At 37.4% G+C, this 26,934-nt stretch overlaps 1 protein-coding gene across 2 annotated transcripts in view; it reads left to right on the top strand.

Annotated features, from left to right (window-relative positions):
• MINDY2 (MINDY lysine 48 deubiquitinase 2) overlaps positions 1–26,934 on the top strand; it is a 159,476-nt gene that overhangs the window by 110,321 nt on the left and 22,221 nt on the right. Inside the window, exon 7 of one of the 2 annotated variants that reach the window (XM_001377578.3) lies at positions 22,418–22,591. The exons of the other annotated variant lie outside the window; for it this stretch is intronic. Within the exon in view, the coding sequence (XP_001377615.2) occupies positions 22,418–22,591 (174 nt within the window). The remainder of the gene's footprint in view (positions 1–22,417; positions 22,592–26,934) is intronic. 2 annotated transcript variants of the gene reach the window in all.

Genomic DNA, 26,934 nt, shown 5'->3' with positions numbered 1-26,934 from the left:
AAAAACTAACATAAACCACATTTACTGACCTTTGTTGAAAAAAATCACATCTTATACAAATGGATCCTGGCATTGATCTCGTGGTCTAGGGACCTGTCTTTGGCAATGGTGCTGCCCAGGTACTTAAAAGTGTTGATGTTAGAAAGGTGCGTGCTGTTGATTGCAATGCACAGCTGGTTAGTTGGCCTCCCTGGTGCGGGTTGGAATAGTACCTTTGTTTTGCTGAGGCTGATAGTCAGGCCAAACATTGTTGCGGCAGAGAACCTGTCCACAGTGGTTTGGAGATGATTTTCTTGGTGGGCCATGAGAGCACAGTCATCTGCGAAGAGAGCTTCCAGGATGAGTCTCTCTGTTGTCTTGGTTTTTGCAGTCAGGCAGCGAAGGTCGAATAGTGAGCATCCAGTCAGTATTTGATGTAGATGGCCAGATTTAGATCCATCACAGCATGTCTTAATACTTGGGTGAAGAATAGGTTGAATAGCATCGGAGCAAGGACACAGCCTTGTTTCACGCCATTGGAGATGTTGAAGCGATCGGAAGTCTCTCCACCAGATAGGATTTCCCCTGTCATGTCGACATGAAAGAGCTGGATAAGTTTGATGAATTTTGCTGGGCAGCCGAGCTTGCTAAGGATCACCCACAATGCGTCCCTGTTCACTGTGTTGAACTCCTTCGTCAGGTCTATGAAGACAGTGTAGAGACTCAGGTTCAGCTCAAGGCATTTTTCCTGCATTTGACTCACCGTGAAGACCATGTCGATGGTGCTACGATCTGGTCGGAAGCCACATTGTGATTCAGGCAGGTTCTGCTCTGAAACAGATGACAGGAGTCTGTTGAGTATGACACGGGTGAGGATGTTTCCAGCAGTAGAGAGTAGTGAGATGCCTCTGTAGTTGTCACAGGCTGATTGTGCACCTTTGTTCTTGTATAGGGCTACAATGAAGGCATCTCTGAGTTCTGGGGGCATGTCTTCCTCTTCCCATATGCTGGTCAGCACTATGTGGAATGCCTAAAGTGCTTTTCCCTTTAAGGCCTTGTACACCTTGGTTGGGATCCCATCTTTACCGGGTGCCTTGCCTGTACTCATTTGTTTAATGGCTTTTTGGACTTCCTCTATTGAAGGAGGGACGTCAAGTTGTTTAATGGTGAGGTTTTGGGGGATCTGGTCAAGGAAGCTTTGGTTGACTGAAGAAGGTCGGTTGAGAAGCTGACTGAAGTGTTCTTTCCACCTGTTGCTGATGCCTTTTTTATTTTTTATGAGAGTGTCACCGTCAGAGGATAGCAAGGGAGTGGTGGTAGGTTTTAATGACTCATAGACAGTCTTGAGGGCACTGAAAAATTGTAGTTTTTCGTATCAGCAAAGCACTGGATTTCTTCTGCCTTTTTTTCCCACCATCGGTCTTGCATCTTCCTGATCTCACACTGCGCTGTGGCTTGGAGAGACTTGAATCTGTCCTTTTTAGGAGCAGAGTTTGGGTTATTTTGACACTCAATAAAGGCTTTGTTCTTTTTGCTCAATAGGTCTTCAATAGCAGTGTTGTTCTCGTCAAACCAGTCCTGGTGGTTGGGTTGTTTGGGGCCTAGGACTACCTTTGATGTTTCCTTCACTGCGTCTCTGAACTGGTTCCATTTCTTGGTTGAGCTTCCAGTGAGTGGTCCCTTGACAGACAGCTTGTCGTCCAGGCAGGCCTGGAATGTTTGCAAATAAGATGGATCTCTAAGACGACTCACATTGTAAAATGCGCAAACTGTCTGGGCATGTTTTGGATGGTGAGGTACAATGCGCATTCGAAGAGTCTCTAACCAATCGGTGGTCTGTCCAGCATTCAGCTCCTCTCATGGCTCTGGTGATCTGTACATCCTCGATGTCTCGCTGGCGTACAATGATGTAGTCAATGGGATGCCACTGTTTTGATCGTGGGTGCATCCACGTTGTTTTATATTTGTTCTCCATTCTGAACACAGTGTTCATGATGGTGAGTTCGAACTCTGAGCATTTCCTGAGTAGCAGTAGGCCGTTGTTGTTCATTTTGCCTACTCCGTGTTTGCCAAGCATTCCTTTCCAACTTTCATGGTCCTGGCCAAAGCGGGCGTTGAAGTCTCCCAGTAGTATCAACTTGTCATTTATGGGCACTGAGTGCAGGACAGCACTCAGGTCAGAGTAGAACTGCTCGATGGTCTCCTCTGTGCTTCTCAGTGTAGGTGCATATGCGCTAATGATTATGGCATACCGGTCTTTGCTGAGAGGCAAAAGGATCTTCACGAGCCTCTCGCTGATGCCCACCAGCAAGTCTGGCAACTGTTTGAGCAAACTGGTCTTGATAGCCAGGCCAACACCGTGGATTCTGTCTTCATTTGAGGCTCTACCTTTCCAGAAGAAGGTGTATCCAGTGGTGGGTTCGCTGAGTGATCCCTCTTCTGGTAAGCGTGTTTCGCTTAATGCTGCGATGTCGATGTTATATCGCGCCAGTTCTTTACCGATTAGAGCTGTTCTCTCAGGTCTTAGGGTGTTCTCTCTATCAAGTAATGTTCTGATGTTCCATGCTCCTCTTAGGAGTTTCTTTGTATTTTGTTTCCTTTGATTTTGACTGCTTAAAGGAATAACCCGCCAGCCGCGGTGTGCTGACTGGGTGTTTGTAGGGCAGGCAATGTTTGGGACACCTTTTCTAGTCCCTTCCCTTGATTAGGGTGAGCAGTGCTGTCCTAGAGAGGGCTGCTCAGTCACCTAGGATGCTGCCGAACGTCCCTGCTGCCCTACAGAGCCGAGCAACCACTGGTCCGTGGGCTGCCTACGTGCAGGATCTTGACCACAACTGCCAGTGGTCACCTCCACCTGATGCGTCGCCACTACCCCATTGCTGCAGGTCTTGAAGAGGGTCGGCAGGGTTAGGATAGATGAGTGTGCACAAAGATACTTGTGCGTGAAAGAGATTTAAGTGGAAAAGTTGATGCACAGAGACAGTCCCACTCTCTCGGCATTGGAAGCCTGGGTCCAGTGGTGAGAAAAGTCATTACACCTGGAGACTTCCTCAGCTGCATTGGATGGCCATGTTGTCCTATGTGCTCCAACATGCCCTAAGCACTCCACAGTGCTTTGCTGCGTCGCCATCTCAGCCATTGAACTTTCTTATTGGTTTCTTCTGCCTGTTTCGCCGAAACAGTCTACACATGCTGGGTGAGCAGAGCCCTGGTTCACCAGGGGTCGACGACCCAATGGCTACCCTCACAACGTTTAGCCGGCTTGTTGAAGCTGTTGCCCGGGGTGTGGCCGCTGCCGCATGCTAGCAGGTACTGGGAGCCACAAGTGAGAGCTGGGTGTCAGTTGAGGGTCAGAGGCTGGAGAGCTGCCCTAAGACGGCACGACAAGCTCTCCATATCAGAGATACTACCCCTCCCCGAACACATATTTACTGTAGTAAGATTGGAATAGGCAATTTTTTTGATATTTCTGAAGTTTTAAATATAAAGCAAAATGACTCAAAAAAGAACTTGCAAATATAAACAATGACAGGAACACTGAGGAGAGATTAACTGTCTGAGACTGGACAGATTGCTTAAGTACCATCCCTATTCTTGGAGTGTATAAATATTACTATTCCAAAGGTACTGTCACAATGACACTTTGCTACCTTATTTAGGATAGATATTTTACCTGAAAATATCAGATGGGTGCTAATTCTGTTAATCACAGCTATAACTAAGTCTGATAATAAGCCCTGCATTTCCATTTAGCAAGTGGTAATCACTTAACACTCTTAAAGGTGAAACCCCTCTACATCTGTCCTGGGGCTCCTTCTTTTATACTCTTGACTCCTTTTTAGATGGCAAAAAAAGACTCTTTGTTTACATGATAAAGCAAATAAAAATATCGTAAGTTTCACCTAACAATTTCAAATGGAAAATGAACAGAATGTTGAAATAAAGTGGTATTGAAAAATCTGATCCTTCCTTTTCAATGAACAATTACTCATACCCATATGTGAAAACTGGAAAGTTCATGTGCTTATTTGCAAGAGAAGTACTGAATTTATTCTCAAGAAAGGTCGAATTTGAAGCATCACATTGTACTGAAATATAGAAACCATACTAATGTCGCTCTGACCTTCTGACTTCAACCAAAGCTGCTCATAGAAGAAATGATTTTATAAGTATACACACTAAGAACACAAGAAGAGTATTCAAAGAGTTTTAGACATTTCAAAATGGATCATTTTCTTTTCTTCCTGTTGCTCCCAGTTTCTAGCATGGTGGCTTCTTGAATAAAGATATTTAGTGTATCCATGTAGATACCCATCATTATGTTAATAGGATCATATCTTTCTACACTATAATTTCACATATTAGGGAAATAGCATGCAACAATACCTAACTTGGAAGAAAGAGATCCATCAGTCAATATGAGAAGTGGAAATCGGAAGAAACTTGATAAGTATTAATTCAACACAACACTATTAGACGCAAAGCACAAAATTACAAACTAACATATAATGGGTGGCCTTGTTAAAATAAGTGTCTGAGATTGCATTTACGCGAAATGTAAATATGTATATAGTTAGTTCCATAAGGTCTTAGGCAAATAGAAAGATCAATAGATATTTCTATTTGACTGACATCAGGATGGGGGAACAATGTATTTTATTACATTATGTGTAAATTATATATATATACATATATACATATATAAATATATATATATATACATTCACTAGATTTAGGTTAGTAACAGTGATAGAGTCTGTAAATATTTAGCATAGCATGTATATATCTTATACATACAATTAGGTTATAGATTAGGGATTTAGAGAATAGATTAGGAATAATTTAAGTTAAACATAGCATAGACAGTTAATTATACTTAGAAATAGACTTAAGTTGCATTTGCATATTGTAAGTTTTAATTGTTTATAGTAAAGCTGATGCTGAAATTGAGTTTAATGGAAATATATATCCTTAAAATAGCTTGCAATTAATTATAGATAATTAAAATAGAAAAAATATTTGTATTAGTTTAATTTAGCAAGAGTAAGTAGTATTAGCACTAAGATTCAAATTTCTTTGTAATGTTTTTGTTTAAACATTTATTGTACTGAATTGTAAAACCCTAAAATCTTACCCAAACTTTCCTGCATAGAATTCCTTTGAGTAGTATGTTAGCATAGAATAGTGATAGAGTAATTGAGGGAAGTTTATTATTTTGGGGGAGTAGTTAGTAATTAGATTTGGTAGCTTGGTAAGTATAATAAATCTAAGTGACCTTAGGAAGGTCACAACAAAAAAGGGGACAATTGTAGAAAGGAAAACTGAAGCAAGTTCTGGACTTTGCCACTGAGTTGGAGCAAACAGCAGTTGGAAAGTTAGAGTGAAATTAATGGACAGCAATGACAGTTACTGGGGGGGGGAAGGGCAACAAAGAGGGACATTTGGTCTCAGGACTGGAAGGAGCCTCTCTCCCTGGCTCTGGGTATGTAAATCTTAAAACTGCTCAGAGGGTACCTTAGAAGATTTGGTTAAGTTTTTCCCTATTGTAACAATGGAGGTACTTGATCAGTAATGTATTGAGACCTTTTAAAATTATTCCACCCTGCTTAGACAGTGCCTTAGGGGAAGATAAAGTTGTAAACTCCTGATTGAACAATAAAAGTCCCTATCTCAGACTTATAGTGAAGCTAGAACCTTAAGCTAGGTCTATTTTTAGATCTAATACAAAAAGGGTGCTAAGTACCTATAAAGGTTAAATTAATCACTAAAAGGTCAAGCAACTTACAAAAGGCAAGCTTAACAAAAGAGGTGTGAAGTACTCAGAGGATTTAATTTAACCAGAGAAGGTGAGAACAAAAGAAGATGAGAACTAAGAATGGGCAGTCCTGGGGAAAAGCATCTACTGTGATTGGTAGATGTGAAAATTTAGGGGACATGACATGAGAAAATTTCTTTAAAAGGAAGGGGAGTTGTTTTTGGATTGGAAGTCAGTTAGTTGGAGTTCTGAGTTTGAAGGACTGGAGCTTGCTTGAAGGCGATCTTGCAGTGAGTGATAAAGACTGACTCGCTCTCCCTTAGGCTCAGGCCTAGGCCATTTTGGTCTAGATTCTTTTCTACTACTTGACTATTCTCTCTCTCTCTTTCTATCTCTCTCTCTCTCCTTCTCTTAATTTCTTCATTTATATTAATTAAAATCTCCATAAATCCCAGCTGACTTGGGTATTTTCATATTTGGGAATTTCCCATGGCGACCACTTATTTTAGATTCTAAGTCAAAACACTAAAAATTATCTTTATCAGTGTGGCCAAAACCTTTAGAGTTTGGCATTTACAATTTTTAACATTCACAGGTAGAAGTTCCTCTATTCCTGGATTTTCCCCAACTGTGTGCTCTACCAGGATTCTTGTGATCCTGTCATCGTACAAAAGGATTTAAAAGCAGCAGTTTGAACTGTAAGGCGAGTCTTTATGGCTGTCAGCCAGAAGAGACAGGCCCAACCGGCACTGAAAGTCAGAACCTTTTCTTCCCCTTGCTATCTATTGCTAAGTCTTTGAACTTAAGAAAGCTAGCATAGATATAGCATAGACAGGAAAAAAAGAAATCCTCCACCAGCCTGCGAGGCCTGGCCTCAGCTCAGAAACTGAGTTAGACTCAAACCTAATCTAGGGAAATCCTGCTTCCCTCTTCCCTGATACCTCCCCAATCCAATCTTGTTATTAACATTCATCTTTATTTAAATAACCACAGTCAGATAAAAGGACTATCATTTCAGGCAACATAGAGGGAGCTGAACCTCAGGATAGCCATTCAACTATAAACGGTCCTTATTGGACCCCTGCTGGGGGACCTTGGTCTGGGGGGAGGCTTGTCCCTCAGGAGGGTTTGTGCTTACCTGCTCTGGGGTATCTGCAACATAAATCAATAGAGGTGATGTTCCCTCAGGCTATCTTAGTTGGCCTATTTCTTGGGAAATCCCATTTTTCAATGATAACCTCTCAGCAGGCTTCCTCCTTTTACCTCACCAGCAGCCGTTTTCCCTTTCTCCCTTCAACTCCTCCATTCCCTGTTACAAAACCTTCCTTATCTTCTGTCCTCTCTTTAATCCTCTACAATTCCCTTTAAATATTACATATATATGTGTGTGTGTGTGTGTATATATATGTAATTTTTTTTGGCCTTCCTTTACAATTGGAATGCTAAAATAAGCACTACACAGATCAACAATGGTATAATATCTAGATTTACTTGGGATTTCTGAAATTATTTTAGATGGGCCTGAAATGACTACAAGGGACTTTTTTACAAAGTTATTTACTGCTCTTTTTCCTTCAGAGTCACAGGATTTGAGTGAGGTCTTCTAACTACAAGTCCAGTAGCCTATCTACTTTACTGCCCAGCTGTCTTTTCATGTATGAATAATGTGGTTTAAATAGACTCTGATTTTTCAGCAGGAATATTATAAATCAAGAAAACAGACCACCTCTCTTCTCAATTTAGGCTCATTCAGTTATTCTCATCATGATGCCAGTGCATTGCTTTACCTGACATTTTTGAGTCTAGATCCTTGCCTATATCAACCATTGAAATTGTTGCCTTTTGTTTGCTGTTTTGCTTTAACTTCCTTTGTTCCTAGACCCTTGACTTGTTCTTAGATTCTTGGCTTGTTCCTCTTGGTTTGGTATATCATTCCCTAAGCCTCTACCTTGTTCTCCTATTTCCTAGTTACTTGGTCTTCCTTTTAGCATAATTTCCACCTGCCCCCCAATCTCTGTTGTCTGGTTCTTTCTACAATTTGATTGAATAGCATGTTTGTAGATTAAACATGCCCCTGCCCCAAAGAAAAGTTTAATAGAAAGGGATTCTAATACAGATGGAATCTGAGAACACAGTAACAGACCAATGCCAAGAATCAGGTAGACAGATTGATTCACTGAGATTGTATCAGAGAAGAAAGCAGTATCGAAATTGAAATCCACAACAAGGTTTAAGAGGAGAACAGGTCAGAGATCCAACAGTTAGACTAAAAGTTTTGTGCCAAGGTGTAGATGAGACATTGAACTTAGATGAAGAACAAAGAACTTAGATAAAGAATAAAGACAAAACATTGGGTTTGTTTGTTTTTTTTTAATTTGGAGACTATACAAATGGATGTAATTACATCTTTGCACAGATAAATTGAAGCCTAACCATGTGCCATTAGGCTCCATCCTCTCAATTTACCCTTGGAATATCTCTTATTGTACCTGCCTTCATTTGCCTCCAAGAAATCTGTAGCGTGATGGGCTTGTTCACATCCATCAGCTATAATATTTCCTTGTGTCACCTTTATCAAACTTCATGGAGTTATACATTTAAATAGTATTCCAGAGCGACAACTGTATAGCATTCATGTTTAGATTAAACTTACCCCTATCTGGAAAGAAGTAAAACAGTAATTTTAGTGCTAATAAGGGACTGAGAACACAGAGCAATACACAGTCACCAAGAACGATTAGGCCTCTGATATAAATATCTTAGATCAGTCCTCCATACCCTGATCCTGATTTTCATGAAGCTATCAAGTTCCAAATGGCTTCTCTCTGTGAGTTGAGATAAATGATATATTACTTATTTCAGACAAGATATTCTGTGGCCTAATACCACAAGTCATAGAGTAGAATGAACTAAGAGACTAATGTTTCTGCTTGTGACTTCCTATGTATTGTAGAAATATGGCATTATTGAAAAAGATAGGGAGAGTCAAAGCCAAGATGGCAGAGTAGCAGGAAGAAATCCAAGGAATCCTACAGAAATCTCCTCCAAACATATCTAGAAAATAAAATTTACCAGATTGATTCCAATTAGAGAAATTCAAAAAAAGTTATGATGAGCAATTTGTCCAGCCTAGAATGACTTAGGGGGATAGACCTTCAAACACCAGAGATACAGATCTGGCTGGCATGTTGCTAAAAAGGTGTTAAAACAGGTACCACCCTGCAGCTTTGTAGACCACTACCCAGTTCTAGACCACAGATCCAGAGTCATCTGGAAAGGGGATTGCTTCCTTTTTTCCCTAAGCTATTAATTCTTGTTCTAATTCTTTTTTTCTCGTAGCTTTTCTTTCTTTTCCAATTTTTTCCTCTAGTTCTCTCATTTCATTGACAAAAATATTGTTTTTAACTCTTGCTTCATCTCTTATAGGAATTGTAGTTGAATTTGTACCTAAGCTGTGGTTTTCTCTGAAGCTTTGCTTGTAGATTTTTTTCGGCTCATTTTCATTTTTTGAATTTGAATCTTAAGCATCCCTGCCATCATAATAACTCCTTATAGTGAGTTTTTTTCTTCCTATTTTTCAGTATATTTTCTGACTTTGAACTTGATGTTTAAGGTATCAGAGAAAGAAGCAGGATCAAAATCTGAAATTCACAACAAGATCTGAGCGGGAATAGGTCAAAGGTCCAACAGTTAGGCTAACAGTTTTGTGCCAGGATACAAAGAATTGAGAGCATAGGTTAATTTTGTTGTATTTGGAGGCTACACAAATGGATATCAGTTATATCTTTGGTGTGATGTTGTTAATGAGTAGAGAAGGCTGGTTTTTTGTGTTGAGAAAAGTTCAAGTTTAGAAGCAAGCAAGCAGTGGTGTGACTCATCTAGCTTTTAACCCAATCTTAAGGTTGCAAAGAAATAACCCAGGGCAAAAATCCCAGACCAAAGGAAAGCCTACAGTTCTATCATTCTGAACCAACAGAACTTTATCACTGGTATATAGTCTAAGCCCAGCAACATTATATTTTTGCCCAATACCAAACCCAGGTCAAGTACTTGCAGAGCTCAGACTAGAGGAGTCGCTAATCAGACTGAATCAAACTGAAATTGCCCTAACTCAAACTACTTTGCCTATTCTTGAAATCCTAGAATAAAGCAACATTTATTACCTCCAAGAAAATAGGAACAGGAACATCCCACACCTTCTCTCCAGAAGTATGCAAAACCCACCCTAACATCGAGTCCAAAATTGGGAAGGAGGCTAAATAAATAAGAAGAAAAAATAAAATTTTGTACTGTAAAGAGCTATTATGATGACAAGGATGCTTAAGATTCAAACACAGATGATGAGAATATATCTAAAACATCTACAAGCAAAGCTTCAGAGAAAACAACAGTTTAGGGATAAATTCAACTGAATTCCTGGAAGAGGTGAAGCAAGAGTTTTTAAAAAATGTTGTCAATTAAATGAAAAGAGGGAAGAATTGGAAAATAAATGAGAACTATGGGGGGAAAAGAATTGGAATGAAAAATAACAGCTTGTAAAAAAGGGTGCAAAACTCTGTCCAAACAGTAACTCCCTGAAAATTAGAATGGACCAAGAAAAAACCAGGGACTCTCTGAGACAAGACATATTAAATCAGAATCAAGAACTGAAAAAATAGAGGGGAAATGTAAGGCATCTCATAACAAAAATAATTGTCCTTTAAAAACAATTGAGAAAAAAATGTTGTTAGTAATTTTTTCCCAATTATAGGTAAAAACAATTTTTAACATTTGTTTTTTATAATATTGAGTTCCAAATTACCTCTATCCCTTCCACCCTCCTATTAAGGTGACAAACAATTTGATATAGGTTATACTTGTGGCAATATGCAAAATATTTCCATATTAGTCACAATATGCAAGAAAACACAGACACACACACACACACACACACACACACACACACACACACACACACACACACACACACACACACATAAGAAATAGTATGCTTGGTCTACATTCAGACTCCATCATTTCTTTCTCTAAAGTTCGATAGCATTTTTTTATCATGTTTTTCTGAATTATCTTGGATCTTTTTATAGCTCTTTTTGAGGTGAAAAAATAGGAATCTGAGGGGATGCCCATAAATTAGGAAATTGCTGAACAAGTTAGAGTATGTGAAAATGATAGGATACTATTGTGCTCTATGAAATAATGAAGGGGATGGTTTCTGAGAAACCTGGGAAGACTTCTATGAATTGATGCATAGTGAAGTTAATAGAAACATGACAATAATGTGGTAAAGAAAAATAACTTTGAAACATTAAGGAACTTTGATCAGTGTAATGATCGACCATGATTCTAGAGGACTAATAGAAGTAATAGAAAAATGAAAGACTCAAAGTATACACTGAGATCTATCTATCCATCTGTATGCATATATGGGGGCGGGGGGCTTGGCATTTATAATAGGGTTTTGTTTTTCTTGTCCCAATTGGGGTGGAAGTATTTGAAGGGAAGAGTGAAAAGGCAAAGTTTTACTAATGGAAATAAATTAACTTAAGATACACACACACACACACACACACATACATACATACATATATTTGGGAAAGAAAAAATTACTTCAGTGATCCATTATTCTATCATTAGGGATGTTTTCATTATGAGTACAGATTATAGCCTTACCATACCTTATTGGAGGCCATAGCATAAAATCAAAACTATTAATCACTAGGTGGTTAGCCTTCTTGACGAAGATCTTTTCCAAACTTAGTCCTTGAATACACATAAGGTTCATCACTGGATTCAACCTAAAGCGTTTTCATCAGAGTAAGACCAACCAGAGTTTATATTCACTAGCATAGCCTTTAAGAACCAAAGACTCAGTTAAGTTCCAGAATGAATCTTTAGAGCAGGCCTTTAATAGAAACAAACCACAGAAAACCTCTTTATTTCCTGTGGACAATAGCTATTCAGTGCATTTAGATCTGTGCCCTATTAGTGTATTCCTACCTGATACAATTATTCATTACACAGGTAGAAACATAATTAAAAAATCTTTCTGAGGCCCAAGATCTTTATTTTATTCTTGTACTTGAGGATGTCTTCAATTAAACACAGTAGAGCTGAACCAAGATGTAAAATTGGAGGCTTTTTGCATCCAAGCTATCTTTGAATCATGGTGGCATCCTCTAAAAATTTCCTAATTTTCAATACAGGTACTAATGGGTCACCACAATGCCAAATACTTTAACTAAAATAAAGTGACTCTGCATGCCCAGTGATCCTTGTTCTTTCCATATTTTCAATTTGTTCTAACCTATTATCCTAGGGCACAGAGTAGTAGCCCTCAAGAACATACTAGATCCAGATATGTTTGAATGTCTTCTGTATTGGAACTTCTGGTTAGAATAGCCAAATGAATGGTCCCAGAAGTTCTTTGTTTTCCAAATTTCAATGACAAAGATCTTTATATAACAAAAAAACTGACTAGTCAACAAATCTAAAGAGAAACTAAGCATTGTCATCCAACCCAGAACTACTCAATAATAGGTGTATGGGACATGCAGGGAAGACTAACTCCTCTGATGTGAGGGCTTACAAAACCTTTTGCAGGACTGCTCATCCACCTTTGTTATTTACCTGTCACCTAACTCTTACCTGTGACTCCAAGAAACTATAATATGCACAGTAGCTATATCCGGGTAAAACTACTTTGAAAGGTAATTAATAGGTTTCAAACTCATCAGTGACATAGGGGATGTTTACCTGAAAGTATGTAAAGATTTCCCCCATTGGAATAGGCAGAATACAATTTATTCCAGTAGCCATGAAGATGGCTGAAGCAGGTGCTATGAAGCACCAGAATTTGATCAGATATCAAAGATGGCAAGGTCATCACTGCATCTCAGACCATTCCAGGCTTCCTGACTTTTATGACTCTGGAAGAGGGTGAAGCTGATGACTTTGGGCAACTTTGGCTCACTTAAATATAACTCACATGCAAAGTCAAGGTTCCACCCTCATGATATCATGGATCCTCTTCCAAATGAAGGACAATCAACCTAATAACAGAGATAAAGTCTATGCAAATTAATACTAGCATTCATCCTAGGACAGGTGATTCCAGAAACCTGCTAGCACTTGACCAGAGATACTCAGGAAGCACATAAAGCCTGTAGCATTTTGTATGCATGTTGGAGAGAGGTAGCCCAACATACTTGGATTAGGGGAATAATATCCCTACTCCAGCATGAGGACAGTTGGAAACACAGGAGAGCCTGATGTCTAGAGCAGTCAACTAAAAATAATCCAGTGGGATCTAAAGATTCTAGTCCTCTGAAACAGAGGGTTTTTGCAAATTGAGTACAGACATACCTGGTTAGGTGGAAGCTTATAGGAGTTCAGGTAATAGAGGTAAGGACCAAAAACAAGACCTTAACTAGTCTCCAAGAGTGCAGGAACTGGCAGTACATGGTTCTAGCCCAAAGTCTCAAAAGAGGATCTGAAATTCAAAAGAAAAGTATAAATGGAAGGCAACAAATGCTGTCAATCACCATGCATTTGTTAAAAACCTATATACCTGACTCTGTGCTAAATACTAGAGATTAAAAAAAAATGAAAGACAGTCTCAGCTCTCAAAGAGTCCAATAGGGAATACAACATGCAAACAATTGTGTATTTTTTTAACTTTACCTTCCATCTTGGAATCAATACTACATATTGGTTCCAAGGCAGAAGAGTGGTAAGGGCTAGGCAATGGAGGTTAAGTGACTTGCCCAGGGACACACAGCTGGGACGTGTCTGAGGTCAGATTTGAACCCAGGACCTCCCATCTCTAGGCCTGGCTCTCAATCCACTGAGCTACCCAGATGCCCCCAACATGCAAACAATTATGTAAAAATCAGGATTACTTATAATTAGTAGAGGAAAGGCACTAGCATTAAAGATGAGGATAGGCTTCTTGCAGAACCTAGGATTATAGCTGAGACTTGAAGAAAACCAGGGAAATTCACAGATGGACATGAGGAGAAGGACTTCCAGGAAGGCAATGAAAGTGTCCAGAGTTGAGATTTATAGTGTCTAGTGTAAAGAAAAGCAAGGAAGCTAGTGTTAAGATAAAAAATGGGGAGACTGACTGTAGATTTTTTTTAACATCATTTTATTTGGTCAGTTCCAAACATTATTCATTGGAAACAAAAATCATTTTCTTTTCCTCCCCCTCCCCTCCCATTGCCGACGCATGATTCCACTGGGTATCACATGTGTTCTTGACTCGAACCCATTTCTGTGTTGTTGGTATTTGCATTAGAGTGTTCATTTAGAGTCTCTCCTCAATCATATGCCCTCCACCCCTGTAGTCAAGCAGTTGCTTTTCCTCGGTGTTTTTACTCCCACAGTTTATCTTCTGCTTGTGGATAGTATTTTTTAGATCCCTGCAGATTGTTCAGGGACATTGAATTGTTCCTAATGGAGAAGTCCATTACCTTCCATTGTAACACACTGTATCAGTCTCTGTGTATAATGATTTCCTGGTTCTGCTCCTTTCGCTCTGCATCACTTCCTGGAGGTTGTTCCAGACTCCGTGGAATTCTTCCACTTTATTATTCCTTTTAGCACAATAGTATTCCATCACCAACATATACCACAATTTGTTCAGCCATTCCCCAATTGAAGGGCATCCCCTCATTTTCCAATTTTTGGCCACCACAAAGAGCGCAGCTATGAATATTCTTGTACAAGTCTTTTTCCTTATTATCTCTTTGGGGTACAAGCCCAGTAGTGCTATAGCTGGATCAAAGGGCAGACAGTTTTTTATCGCCCTTTGGGCATATTCCAAATTGCCCTCCAGAATGGTTGGATCAATTCATAACTCCACCAACAATGGATTAGTGTCCCTACCTTGCCGCATCCCCTCCAGCATTTATTACTTTCCATTGCTGTCATGTTAGCCAATCTGCTAGGTGTGAGGTGATACCTCAGAGTTGTTTTGATTTGCATCTCTCTAATTATAAGAGATGTAAAGCACTTTTTCATGTGCTTATTAATAATTTTGATTTCTTTGCCTGAGACCTGCCTGTTCATGTCCCTTGCCCATTTATCAATTGGAGAATGGCTTGATTTTTTGTACAATTGATTTAGCTCTTTGTAAATTTGAGTAATTAAACCTTTATCAGAGGTTTTTATGAAGATTGCTTCCCAATTTGTTGCTTTCCTTCTGATTTTAGTTACATTGGTTTTGTTTGTACAAAAACTTTTTAATTTAATGTATTCCACATTATTTATTTTGCATTTTGTGGCTCTTTCTAAGTCTTGCTTGGTTTTAAAGCCTCTCCCTTCCCAAAGGTCTGACATGTATACTATTCTGTGTTCGCCTAATTTTCTTATAGTTTCCTTCTTTATGTTCAAGTCATTCACCCATTTTGAATTTATCTTGGTGTAGGGTGTGAGGTATTGATCTAAACCAAATCTTTCCCACACTGTCCTCTAATTTTCCCAGCAGTTCTTATGAAATAGTGTATTTTTATCCCAAAAGCTGGGTTCTCTGGGTTTGTTGTATACTATCCTGCTGAGGTCACTTACCCCAAGTCTATTCCACTGATCCTCCTTTCTGTCTCTTAGCCAGTACCAAATTGTTTTGATGACTGCTGCTTTATAATATAGTCTGAGATCTGGGACTGCAAGGCCCCCTTCCTTTGTATTTTTTTTTCATTGTTTCCCTGGATATCCTTGATCCTTTGTTCTTCCAAATGAACTTTGTTATGGTTTTTTCTAAATCAGTAAAAAAAAGTTTTTGGAAGTTCCATGGATATGGCACTAAATAGATAAATGAGTTTGGGTAGGATGGTCGTTTTTTTTATATTGGCTCGTCCTACCCATGAGCAGTTAATGTTCTTCCAATTGTCCAAGTCTAGTTTTAGTTGTGTAGAGAGTGTTTTGTAGTTGTGTTCATATAGTTCCTGTGTTTGTTTCGGGAGATAGATTCCTAAGTATTTTATTTTGTCTAAGGTGATTTTGAATGGGATTTCTCTTTCTAGTTCTTGCTGCTGAGCTGTGTTGGAAATATATAGAAATGCTGATGACTTATGTGGGTTTATTTTGTATCCTGCAACTTTGCTAAAGTTGTTGATTATTTCGATTAGCTTTTTGGTTGAATCTCTAGGATTCTTTAAGTAGACCATCATGTCCTCCTCAAAGAGTGATAACTTGGTCCTCTCCTTGCCTATTTTAATGCCTTCAATTTCTTTTTCTTCTCTAATTGCTACTGCTAGTGTTTCTAGTACAATGTTAAATAATAGAGGTGATAATGGGCATCCTTGTTTCACTCCTGATCTTATTGGGAATGCATCTAGTTTATCCCCATTGCAGATGATATTAGTTGATGGTTTTATATATATATTGTTTATTATTTTTAGGACAAACTGTATAGGATGAATGGACAAGACATAAATAAGTATATAGGTATATGCATGCACAAATACATACACATGTGTTTATATATATATATATACATGACTAGAGCTAAAAAAAAAAGAGGTTATGATGAAAAGAAATGGGAAAAGAAACAAACGGGGGTAAATTTATACGTCACAAAGAAGCTCATGGCGGGAGGAGGGAGAACATCAATACCCTGGAAGGGTAAAGAGGTTGGAGATAGGAAATACTCAACTCTTACATACTTTGAAACTGACCCAAAAAGGGAAGAACAATCCAATCCATTGGGGAAGAGAATAGATTTGCGCCCTATAGGGGAGTAGAAGTCTATATTGGTGGGTGCTGAGGGGAGGAAGAGTCTTGCGTCTAGACTACCACCATGTTTACCCAGAAGTTCTCCAACTTTTAGGACTTTAAAAGCCAAAGTGGGTTTTTAATATGTAGGGAGTTAGTAGTATGGAAGGAATATGATGTGGTCAATCCTGCTCTTTAGGAAGATCAGTTTGACAGTCCAGAAGATTAAACTGACCTGGACTGGGGAATGACCTAGTCTAGGCCTATACTAAAGTAGTTGAAGTGTCAAAGGTGAGAAAGAATATGTGAGAGATGTTATGAAGGCAACTGGATACAGGAGGCATGAGTTGGGATAGTGACTATGTTGTAAGTCTGAGCAATAGGAAAATTAGGAATTGGGAAGAAAAGAGTTATTGGGCATGTTTAGTTTAAAAGACATTCACTTGGAAATGTCAAATAGGTTATTGGAGATGTGAGTAGAATCAGTGTGAATTTTAGATTTACTCCACCCTGCTTAGTCTAACAAACAGGAATGTCTACACCCCTACTTAAGGATTAAGTGTTGAGAAGGATGGCCTAGGACAGACGTGCTAGCAAGTGACAAATCAGAAACAACTGACAGACCCCCTGGGCTGACTTAAGTCAAGCTTAAGCTACCATTGATACATGTGAGATGCAGAAAGTGATGTAAAAAAGGGTCTATATATTTCGTGTCACTTCCTCTCTCGAGTCTTTTTTTCGTGGAGAGGTGGCTCAGCAGTGGTGTGGCTCATGCTGGACGTCTTGGTGTGGCTGCAGTTCTTGTCGGGGTTTTTCAGTGAGTGTCCTTGATGAGGTGACTGGGAGAAGCTTAGTAGCGTGGTTCAGGTGAGGCATCTTCCCTGAGCTGTCTTGGAGTTTAGGCTGATTCCTTTTTTTCCTTTACCTTTCCTAAAAATGCCATCCTCCTAGGAGGCCCCTCATCTTGGAGGAGACCTCGTGGCTGGAAGGTCTCTCAACTCCCCTTTCTCAGACTAAACCAGAGAAATCTTATACCCCTTTCTATCTCTCTTCTTTTTAATTCCTTTCCTCTATATTAATTAAACCACCATAAAATTCCCAAAATGACTTGAGTATTTTTATTGGGATTTGAATTAGTCCCTGGAGACCATAAGGATAATATATTAGTCAAAACCCCTACCTACCCCTTATATCAAATGAGTGGAAATAAGAATACCTAGAAGAATTCAAAGTAAACCCTCATTGTTCATTCTCCATGGTATTCTTATCTTTTGAATCATACTCCTGGCTTAAAACCCTTGCCCAAATATGCCTTGCCAAATTCTTTCATTTATATGATCATGTTACTGCCTTCAACAGTAATTCTCTTCTCATAACCTCTACCCATCTAAATACTAACCAGCTCAAGTCTCATCACTTCCATGAACCTTCCATGGAACTATTCCAAGTTATACTTATATCTCATATCTTAGAAATATTATTTAATATGTACTCTTTGCTACTCTTCTGAACATCTAATCAGATACTATCTTGTGTTAAATGTTTCATTTACTTTGTTTACTCATATAGATTTATGAAATCAATTAAGAAAGGAGGCATGTTTTATATTTCTTTAATATCCGGACTTAGTTTTAATATTGTACAACATCCAGAACATTGCTACCTAAGGCCATTTCTAAACAAAATTGTAGGATATTTGAAATTTGTCATTAGTTCCCCAGCCTCTTTTTGTGCCTTTCTTGCTATTACTGATGATGGAATTTTCCTATTTCCCCTTTCTTTTTTCTAATGTCCTAATTTTGACTTCCAATTCAGAGCCTGTTGTTTAAAAAAAATCTTTTAAAGTCATTTATATCTTTAAAAAATTTGTCTTTGGTTTATTATCTCATTGAAATATTTGCATTTTAATCGTTAACTCAAGTTGTGGAATGAAAAGCCTTGTTTGCCTATTTATGAAATCTTGAGCAACTTGTAAGATCAATTATATTGGGAGGGGTGAGGATTAAGGTGCAACCTTAAAATCTCACCACATAGCCATTAAGCTCTAGTATTAGATATAGTAAGTATGCTATGAATTGAATTTTGTTTTTTCCCCAAATCTATTTATTTATTTGTTTATTTTAACTTTTTATTTTAATAACAAATTTCCATATAAATTTTCCAAAATCATGTGATTCATATTGTTTCCCTCCCTTCTTTCCTTCCCACTCCTTTTTCTGACAAGCAGTTTGATCTGGGTTATATATGTATTATCACACAAAACAAATTTCCATATTACTTATTTTTGTAAGTCAATAATCTTATAGAACCAAAACCCCAAAACATATACCCAAATAAAGAAGTGATAAATTATATATTTTGTCTGCATTTCTACTCTAACAATTTTTTCTCTGGAGGTGGTTAGCATTCTTTTTCATAAGTCCTCAGAATTGCCCTTGATCATTGTATTGCTGTTAATAGCAAAATTCATCACATTTGATTGTTACACAATATTACAGTTACTGTTTTAATAATAATCTTCTGATTCTGCTTATTTCCCTCTGTATCAGTTCACATAGGTTTTTCCAGCTCTTTCTGAAATCATCCTGTTCCTCATTCCTTATAGCACAATAGTATTCCATCACCATCATATACCATAATTTGTTCAGTCATTCCCCACTTGAGAGACATTCCTTTAATTTCCAATTCTTGGCCACCACAAAAAAAGCAGCTATGAATATTTTTGTACAAACTGGTCCTTTCCCATTTTTCTTTTTATCTCTTTGGGATACAGGCCCAGTAGTAATATTTGTCAAGATCAAAAGGTATACAGTGAATTAAATTAAAAAAAAGAAAGTATAGGTATTTTAATTCATTTCTCTTAGTTAAGCCATCAAAAGCTACAATTAATATGTAAATCTATAAAATCCAAACATCATACTTATGATGGTCTTTCATGTGTTATAAATGCCCAACTTAAGTGTAGCTAATTCTTAATTTTTTTTCAGTTGGAATAATAGGAAAAATAGAAAAAGCTCCCAATTAGCTGAAGGGAATGGGAGAAGTATTGAAGTCAATATACATTTACCAAATATTTGCTCTCTCCAGAGTTCTTAGTGGTATGCTGGGGATACAAAAATAGCACAGATGTAGATTATTATAGATTATTTTATGTTCTGAAAGTGTAGAGTATAAACCTAACTTCAGAAAAAGGGAAAATGAGAGGATCAAGGCAAATTAAGGACAAGGTGAGGAAATTACTTTTAAGATAGTTTGGGTGGAGTTGAAGTAATGGATATAAAATAGTGTAAAGTAAGAGAGGAAGGTTGAAGCCAAATTATGGAGGACTGTAATGTCAGATTAAGGAATTTATATTTCTTCCATCGTCACTAGGAAGATGCTAGAAGTTTTTGAACAAGGGAGTGACATGATCAGATCTGTCCAGAATGTTGCTGCAGCTGTGTGAGGGATGGGAAAGCACCATGTCAGATTAGAATACTGGACTTGGATTCAGGAAAACCTAGGTTCAAATATTGTACCTGACACTTAGTAGCATAATTGAGAGCAAATCACATAAATTCTGCTAGCCCTAGGTGGGTAGAGGGAATTCTGGCACAGAGATACTAACATGAAGGATAGCTTCCTTAGAAAAAATTGGGACATTAGAAACAGGGAAAGAGTTAAGCCAATATAGAGCAATCAGGAAAAGAATTAAGGACTTGCATTAGAGTGGTGAGTGGAGAGAATTAGATTCAAGAGGGACTTGCTAGAGATTTTTTTTTTCCTTATAAACTTGAAAGAAGAAAACTAGCATTTATTAAGCATGTTTTTTTTGTTCCAGGCACTGTGCTAAGCACTTTATAAGTATTGTCTCATTGCTCTGCTCTTCACAACAATCCTTCTGATAGAAGTACTATTATTACTCCCATTTTACATGTCTTGCCCAGAATCATTCAGCTACTAAATGTCTGAGGTCAGATTGAATTCAGAGTAGTCAGTCAGTAGACATTTAGTAGGCACCTGCTGTGTGCCAGGCATTGTGCTAAGTGCTGGGGATATAAATATTAAAAAAGAAAGAAGAGATCATCCCTGCCCTTAAGGAACTCCCATTTTAATGGGGGAAAACAACACACAAAAGAAAGCTGAAAAGAGAGGAGGAGGCAGTAAAAGGTACCCAGCATGGGGACAAAATGGAATCCAATGAAAGGAGTGAAAGCTGGGTAGAAATTAAGAGATGGCTAGCCTGGGAACCTTCTTTGAATAGAGGCTTTGGGAGGAATTCTTTGTCTTCTAGTCAGAGGAACCAAGGATACTGAGAATATTGATGATCTCTGAATACTAAAGCTGATGCAGTCTCAAAGCATCCTCAGTTTCCTGTTGATGAGGCCATAATGGAGACCAAGGACTTCAAGCTGGTGGGAAGTCCAGGGTCACATAGCTAGCCTCTGAGGCTGAATTTGAACTCTTACCTTCCTGATTTCAGGACCTGGGCACTAAGCATTGTACAAGAAAATGGGCATTTCAACTGATAACAAATAGAGAGAATTGTCTTTAAAATCATGAATTTCTATTATGTACAACTTGCTCTTAAAGTATATATTAAAATTAATATAATAGTAGCAATACTATCCCCTTCTTAACTTTCTTCTGATAACTTCTAAGTTTTTTTTTCCATTAACACACTCTTTTGTTCTATTACCCACCCATTGTGCTTTCTTACAATTCTCATCCTAAATAAAAGCCCAGTTTTTGTAAGGAATACAGTCAAACAAAACAAATTAACACATTAACAGTATGTGAAAATATACCTGGGTTTGGAGCTTTAGATTTGAGATAGAATATCACAGCTTAAATTTGGAAGAAATCCCCAGGCCATCTAGTTCAATCTATGTATGAACAAAAATCCTCTCTCTAACTTAACAAGCAAGTGACCACACAGCTGTTATTTAATGTTCTATAATGGGAGATTCATTATCTTGTGAAGCAACACACCCCATTTTTGTATAAATTGTTAGGAAACTCTTCCTTATATCTTATTTAAATTTCGCTTTCTACAGATTGTTCTTCAGCAAATAAAATAGGTCTTGTCTCTCCTTCAGGTGTTAGCCTTTCAAAATACTTATAACAGTTATGTCTCCCCCAAGTCTTCTCTTCTTTTGACTAAATATTTCTAGTACTTTCAAATGATCCTTACATGGTACAATCTTGAGACCTTTATCATTCTAATCACTTTTTTTCCTCAGGATATTTTTTAACATATATGGATGTAAAATTGGAATATATATAAGCAAAAGGAGGTATTAGAAGGGAAGAAGGTAGAAGGAAGGGGAAATCCAGTGTTTATTAGTGTATCTTGTGTGCCAGGCACTGTAGATAAATACAAAGAAAACCAAAAGTGAAGCATTGTTCTCAAATGTGCACATTCTGTTGAAGTTATGAGATTTGTGAGGCTTTTGTATAGACGTCATCACCAAAGTTGTGAGAACAGATGAGGTCAACCTACGGATAGAATATATTGAGGGGAAATAAGAATATGTAGCTTTGGAAAATAGCCATATTTAAAGGGATGGAGAATGAAGAGAGAGGGTTTAGAAAACAGGAGAACCACCAGAGGTTCCATTTACCTAAGGAATTATTGATAACTAGCTTAGTTCTTCAGTTTCTCTTGTGACAACTTTTTATGTTTTACCTGGTATTTTTTACAGCATTTTTCTAATTCATGATATGATATTCCCCCAAATATATATTTGTAGCTCATTTATTAATTGGATTTACCAAATGATAGGTTCTATTTTTGTTTATGCTGAAATGTTCTGATTTAAAACTATAATAGCTAGATTCAAAAGGTTATTAAAATAGATTTCATTGGCCTACTGTCTAAATCCTATAAAAATAGAGAAATGATAAATATTTTAAAAAAATAAAAGAATTCCTCTAAATACCATGCTAAATAATTTTTGACAGTTTTAACTTTTTTTTATTCTAATTAAGGGTCAACTATATTTGCTGGTAACAGATCAGGGCTTTCTTACTGAAGAAAAAGTTGTTTGGGAAAGTCTACACAATGTAGATGGTGATGGAAATTTCTGTGACTCAGAATTTCATCTGAGGCCTCCCTCAGATCCAGAAACTGTCTATAGAGGACAACAAGATCAAATTGATCAGGTAAGTTGTTGGGGTTTTTTTCCCCCCTTTTTTAAAATATCTATTCCATTCAGAAATTAGCATGTTTCCAAAGGGTTTCTTTTCAACTATGATTTAATTTATTAAAATAGTGCTGAAAAGTTAATTTAGCTACCTGTCATTTGTATTACTAACTTATTTCTGAATCATAAATAGAGGTGGTAAACTTGGCTAGAGGAAAAAAAAGAGAAGAAACATGAAGTAGTATAAATTTATTTTTAACATCTCTCCTTAAGCTCTTGAGTATCCAAATGTCAAGTGGAGAAACTTATTACATACAGATAAGTTGAATTTACATATTTTGGATGAATGGAATTACTGAATTAAGTTGCACTTTAAAAGGTTGCACAAGTAGTGATGACAGTCCATACTATCTTTTCTAGTAGATTCTACACCCTCTATTATCCCTATTACCATCTTCAATTATCCTCTATCTACTGGTTGCTTCTCTACTCCCTACAAACATGCCCATGTCTCTCCTATCCACAAAAAATATTGATCCATCTATTTCCACCAGTTTTTATTATCTGTCTTCCCTTTTGTGATTAATCTCTTTAATAAAACCATCTACAATAGATACCTTTACTTTTTTCCTCTCATTCTCTTCTTTACTCTTTGCAGTCTGGCTTTTGACTTTATTCAACTAAAACTTCTAAAGATCTATTAATTACCAAATCTAATGTTTTTTACCCAATCCTTATCCTTCTTGATTTCTCTGCAGACTTTGACACTGTTGAATGCCCTCTTCTTCTTGATACTCATTAAGGTTTTTTTTTTTTTTAATTTAATCCTTGCTCTCTATGTTAGAATTAGCTAACAGGGTTAAGTGACTTGCCTGGAATCACATAGCTAGAAAGTGTTCACCTGGTTGTCCCAATACTTCTTAAGTTTTTGGAAGGACAACTGGGTGACTCAGTGGATTGAAAGCCAGGCCTAGAGATAGGAGGTCCTAGGCTTAAATCTGGCCTCAGACACTTCCTAGCTGTGTGACCCTAGGAAAGTCACTTAACCCCCCATTGCCTAGCCCTTACCACTCTTCTACCTTAGAACCAAAACACAGTATCGATTCTAATACAGAAGGTAAGGGTTTTTATTAAAAAATGGGGGTGTGGGGGTGGATACTACTCTCTCCTGGTTCTACTACCTGTCTGACAATTCCTTCTCAATCTCCTTTGTTAGATCTTCATCTGGGTCATGTCTCCCAAAGTCATGGTCCAGGCTTTCTTTTTTTTTTCCCTCTCTGTTATTTCACTTGGTGATCTTATCAGCTTTCATGTTTTTAATTATCAACTCAATGCAGATTACTCTGAGATCTACCTGTCCAGCTCTAACCTCTCTCCTGACCATCAGTCTTACATCTTCAACTGCCTGTTTGAACATTTCAAACTAGTAGACCTCTTAAATTCAACATTACTGAAATAGAAACCATGTTTCCCCTCTAAATCCGTCCCTCTTCTTGACTTCTCTTTTACTTTAGAGAGTGCCGTCACTATCATCCCAAGTCACCCAGACTTACAACTTATGTGCTATTTTCAACTCCTCTTGAATTTTAGTGCTTTCAATCAAATTAGTTCCAATGTATCCTGTGGCTATCTTGTTTGTACATATGCTATCTCCTCTATTAGACTATGAGCTCCTGGAAAGCAGGAACTGTTTTTTGCTTTTCGTTATGTCTCACTTAGCTCAGTACCTGGAGCATAACAGGCACTTCACAAGGCTAATTGGTGTAACAATTAACTAGTTACTTTGGGTCCATCTCCTTTTTATTATTTTCAGAAAGAATAGTTCAATGAATAGCAAATTACACATGATTCCATACTTGAATACTGAAAGTTTCAAGTCACCACTATGATTTATAGCTTTTAATTGTTATATATATGTGGAAAAATAAGCCTATTTAACTTTTTCTTCAGCAGAGTTATAACAGTTTTGTTGATTTGGACATAAATTCTTTTTGATTGACTTTTGATTCTATAATAGTTTTAATTTTTACTTTGAATGTCATGCTACAAATATGTAGAAAAGAACTATGATTATTAAATCATAAATGTATCCTTCATTTTTGCCTTATTTATTCAAATTAAGAATTCTTTATTAGAAATACTAGTGTTAGTACAATTATATGTTTTGTGTGGCTTTATATGTGTAATGAGTATTATGTATCTTTAGGAAAGTTGGAGGAGGAAGAAAATTTTGAACTGAGAATAAATAAAATATTTTTTAAATAGAGGGAAAAATCTCTAGTACCTTCTAAAATATAATTTGCTTTATTATTAACTTGCATTAATAGACTTAAGGCCAGTCAATATTTTCATGTTGAGAGCTGTAATGAAGTCTTGGAACCTTACTAATAAGGGGAGAGTAAGAGCACTTATACTGTTCTTCATAAGTTTCTATCATCTACCCTGAGTAGATTTCTGATACTGATAGAACTAGCAGATGATTTCTAAACCTGCTGTTAATGAATTTTGAAGAATCATAAAGAACTTGAAAAGGGCAGATTTCCCAGTTTTCAAGAACAGGAAGAGAATAGACTCTACAAGCCAGTAAAGCAGGATTTTTGTTATTTCCATAGCTTGATCATGTCTTATTAAAAAGATGGTTTTTAAAAATTGAAACTGAATATTTGTTAATTATAGGGAAGAGCTGAGAAAATGTGCCTTCTTGCTTCTTTTGCAGAGGTGGGAAGCTTAATGTCTAAACTACTGCATGTATTATTAGACTCATTTGATGTGTTCTTAATTGTTTTGATTTTTTTCTCTTTTATTCTTTGAATAAAGAATGGAGAAGGTTATATTCAGAAGTGAAGGTGTTAGAAACAAAAAATATCAATTAAAAATACATTTTAGAAAGAGGTAGTGAATACGTAGAAAAGGATGTAGTGATCACAGAGAGCATTCCTGGCTTCATCATTACTGTACATATTTGCTTTTTTAACAGGATCACTAAACTGGTAGATCAAGGTAGTTCTAGAGTTATCTCTACCTAGAATTTAACAGTGCATTACTCCCTTCTCCCATACTATGGCCTATTAAAACGAGACTTCTAGGTAAACTGGACTAATAGCTATGAGCTATTCCTCAAACATAATACTACATTTCATGTCTCCATGCTTTTGCACTACTTGTACCCCATCTATTGAATCCACCCTCATCCCTTTCACTTCTTAGAATACCATGGTTCCTTCAGAATTCAGCCTGTGCCATCTTCTAAGGCTATGTTGGCAAACCTAGGGAACTTGTGCTGGAGGAGGCTGCTCCCTTCCCCTTCTCCATGTGGACCTTAGGATATATTTCTCACATAACGCATTTCTCTGCCCAGCAGACCAGTGGGAGTGCTTCCTCCCTCCCTTGACTTGGATAAGGTGGAGGGCTCACATGTGGTACAAGGATTGCAGTTTGGGCACTTGGTTTTTAAGATCTCTCAAAGGTTCGTAATCACTGCCATAAGGTCTTTCCTAACCCCTACAACAACTACTAGTACCTTTTTCCTACAAATTACTTTGTATTTATTTTTAAGGTACCTATCATCTTCCCTGATAGAATGTGAGTCTTTGAGGACAAGGACTTTTTCATTTTTGTCTTTATATCCCCAGGACCTGGCACAAAAAAGATAATGCTTGCTGATAAATTTTAGGTAGAAGATAATTATAGTTAGGTGGATTCAGAACTTCCTTCCCTGCTATTATGTCCTTTATCACTTCTTCCCTTTTTAGCTAATCTTGCAAAGCAGGTGCCTTCATTTTCTTTCTTCTTATTTTCTTCTTAAACCCTTAAAATCTAGCTTCTAACTTTATGATTCTATAGAAACTGCTCTTTCCAAAGTTACCAGTTATATCTTAATTGTGAAATCTACTGGCCCTTTCTCAATTCGTAGGTCTCCTCAGCTTTTGACACTGTTTCTTTGTAAGTTTTCAGAACACCTTTCTTCCTTGGTTACCTTCTTACCTATTCGACCACATCTTCTCAGTCTCCTTTACTCATTTCTCATTCAGATCATGCTCTCTATCACAGAATCTCAGGGCTCTTTTCCTTCTATACTATTTCTTTTGATAATCTCTTCTGCTTTCATGGATCTAATTATCATCATAATTTCTATGTGGACTTTCCAGTTTCATATCTCCAAATGCCTTTCAGAAATCTTGAACTGGATGTCCCATACACATCTTACACTCAACATGTCTAAAATTAATCTTTCCCCCTAAATTCTTCCCTTCTCTTGCCTTCCCTATCCCTATAGAGAAATAATTATTAGATAATTGCCATAATTATATCATAATTGCTATATACCTAGTTTACTAGGAATTAGGAGTTGATAGGTTTGCA

This window comes from Monodelphis domestica, chromosome 1 (assembly GCF_027887165.1).
Source record: "Monodelphis domestica isolate mMonDom1 chromosome 1, mMonDom1.pri, whole genome shotgun sequence".
Taxonomy (NCBI): domain Eukaryota; kingdom Metazoa; phylum Chordata; class Mammalia; order Didelphimorphia; family Didelphidae; genus Monodelphis; species Monodelphis domestica.
Note: the sequence above shows the minus strand (reverse complement) of the source record. Positions and strands in the feature narration are given on the sequence as shown.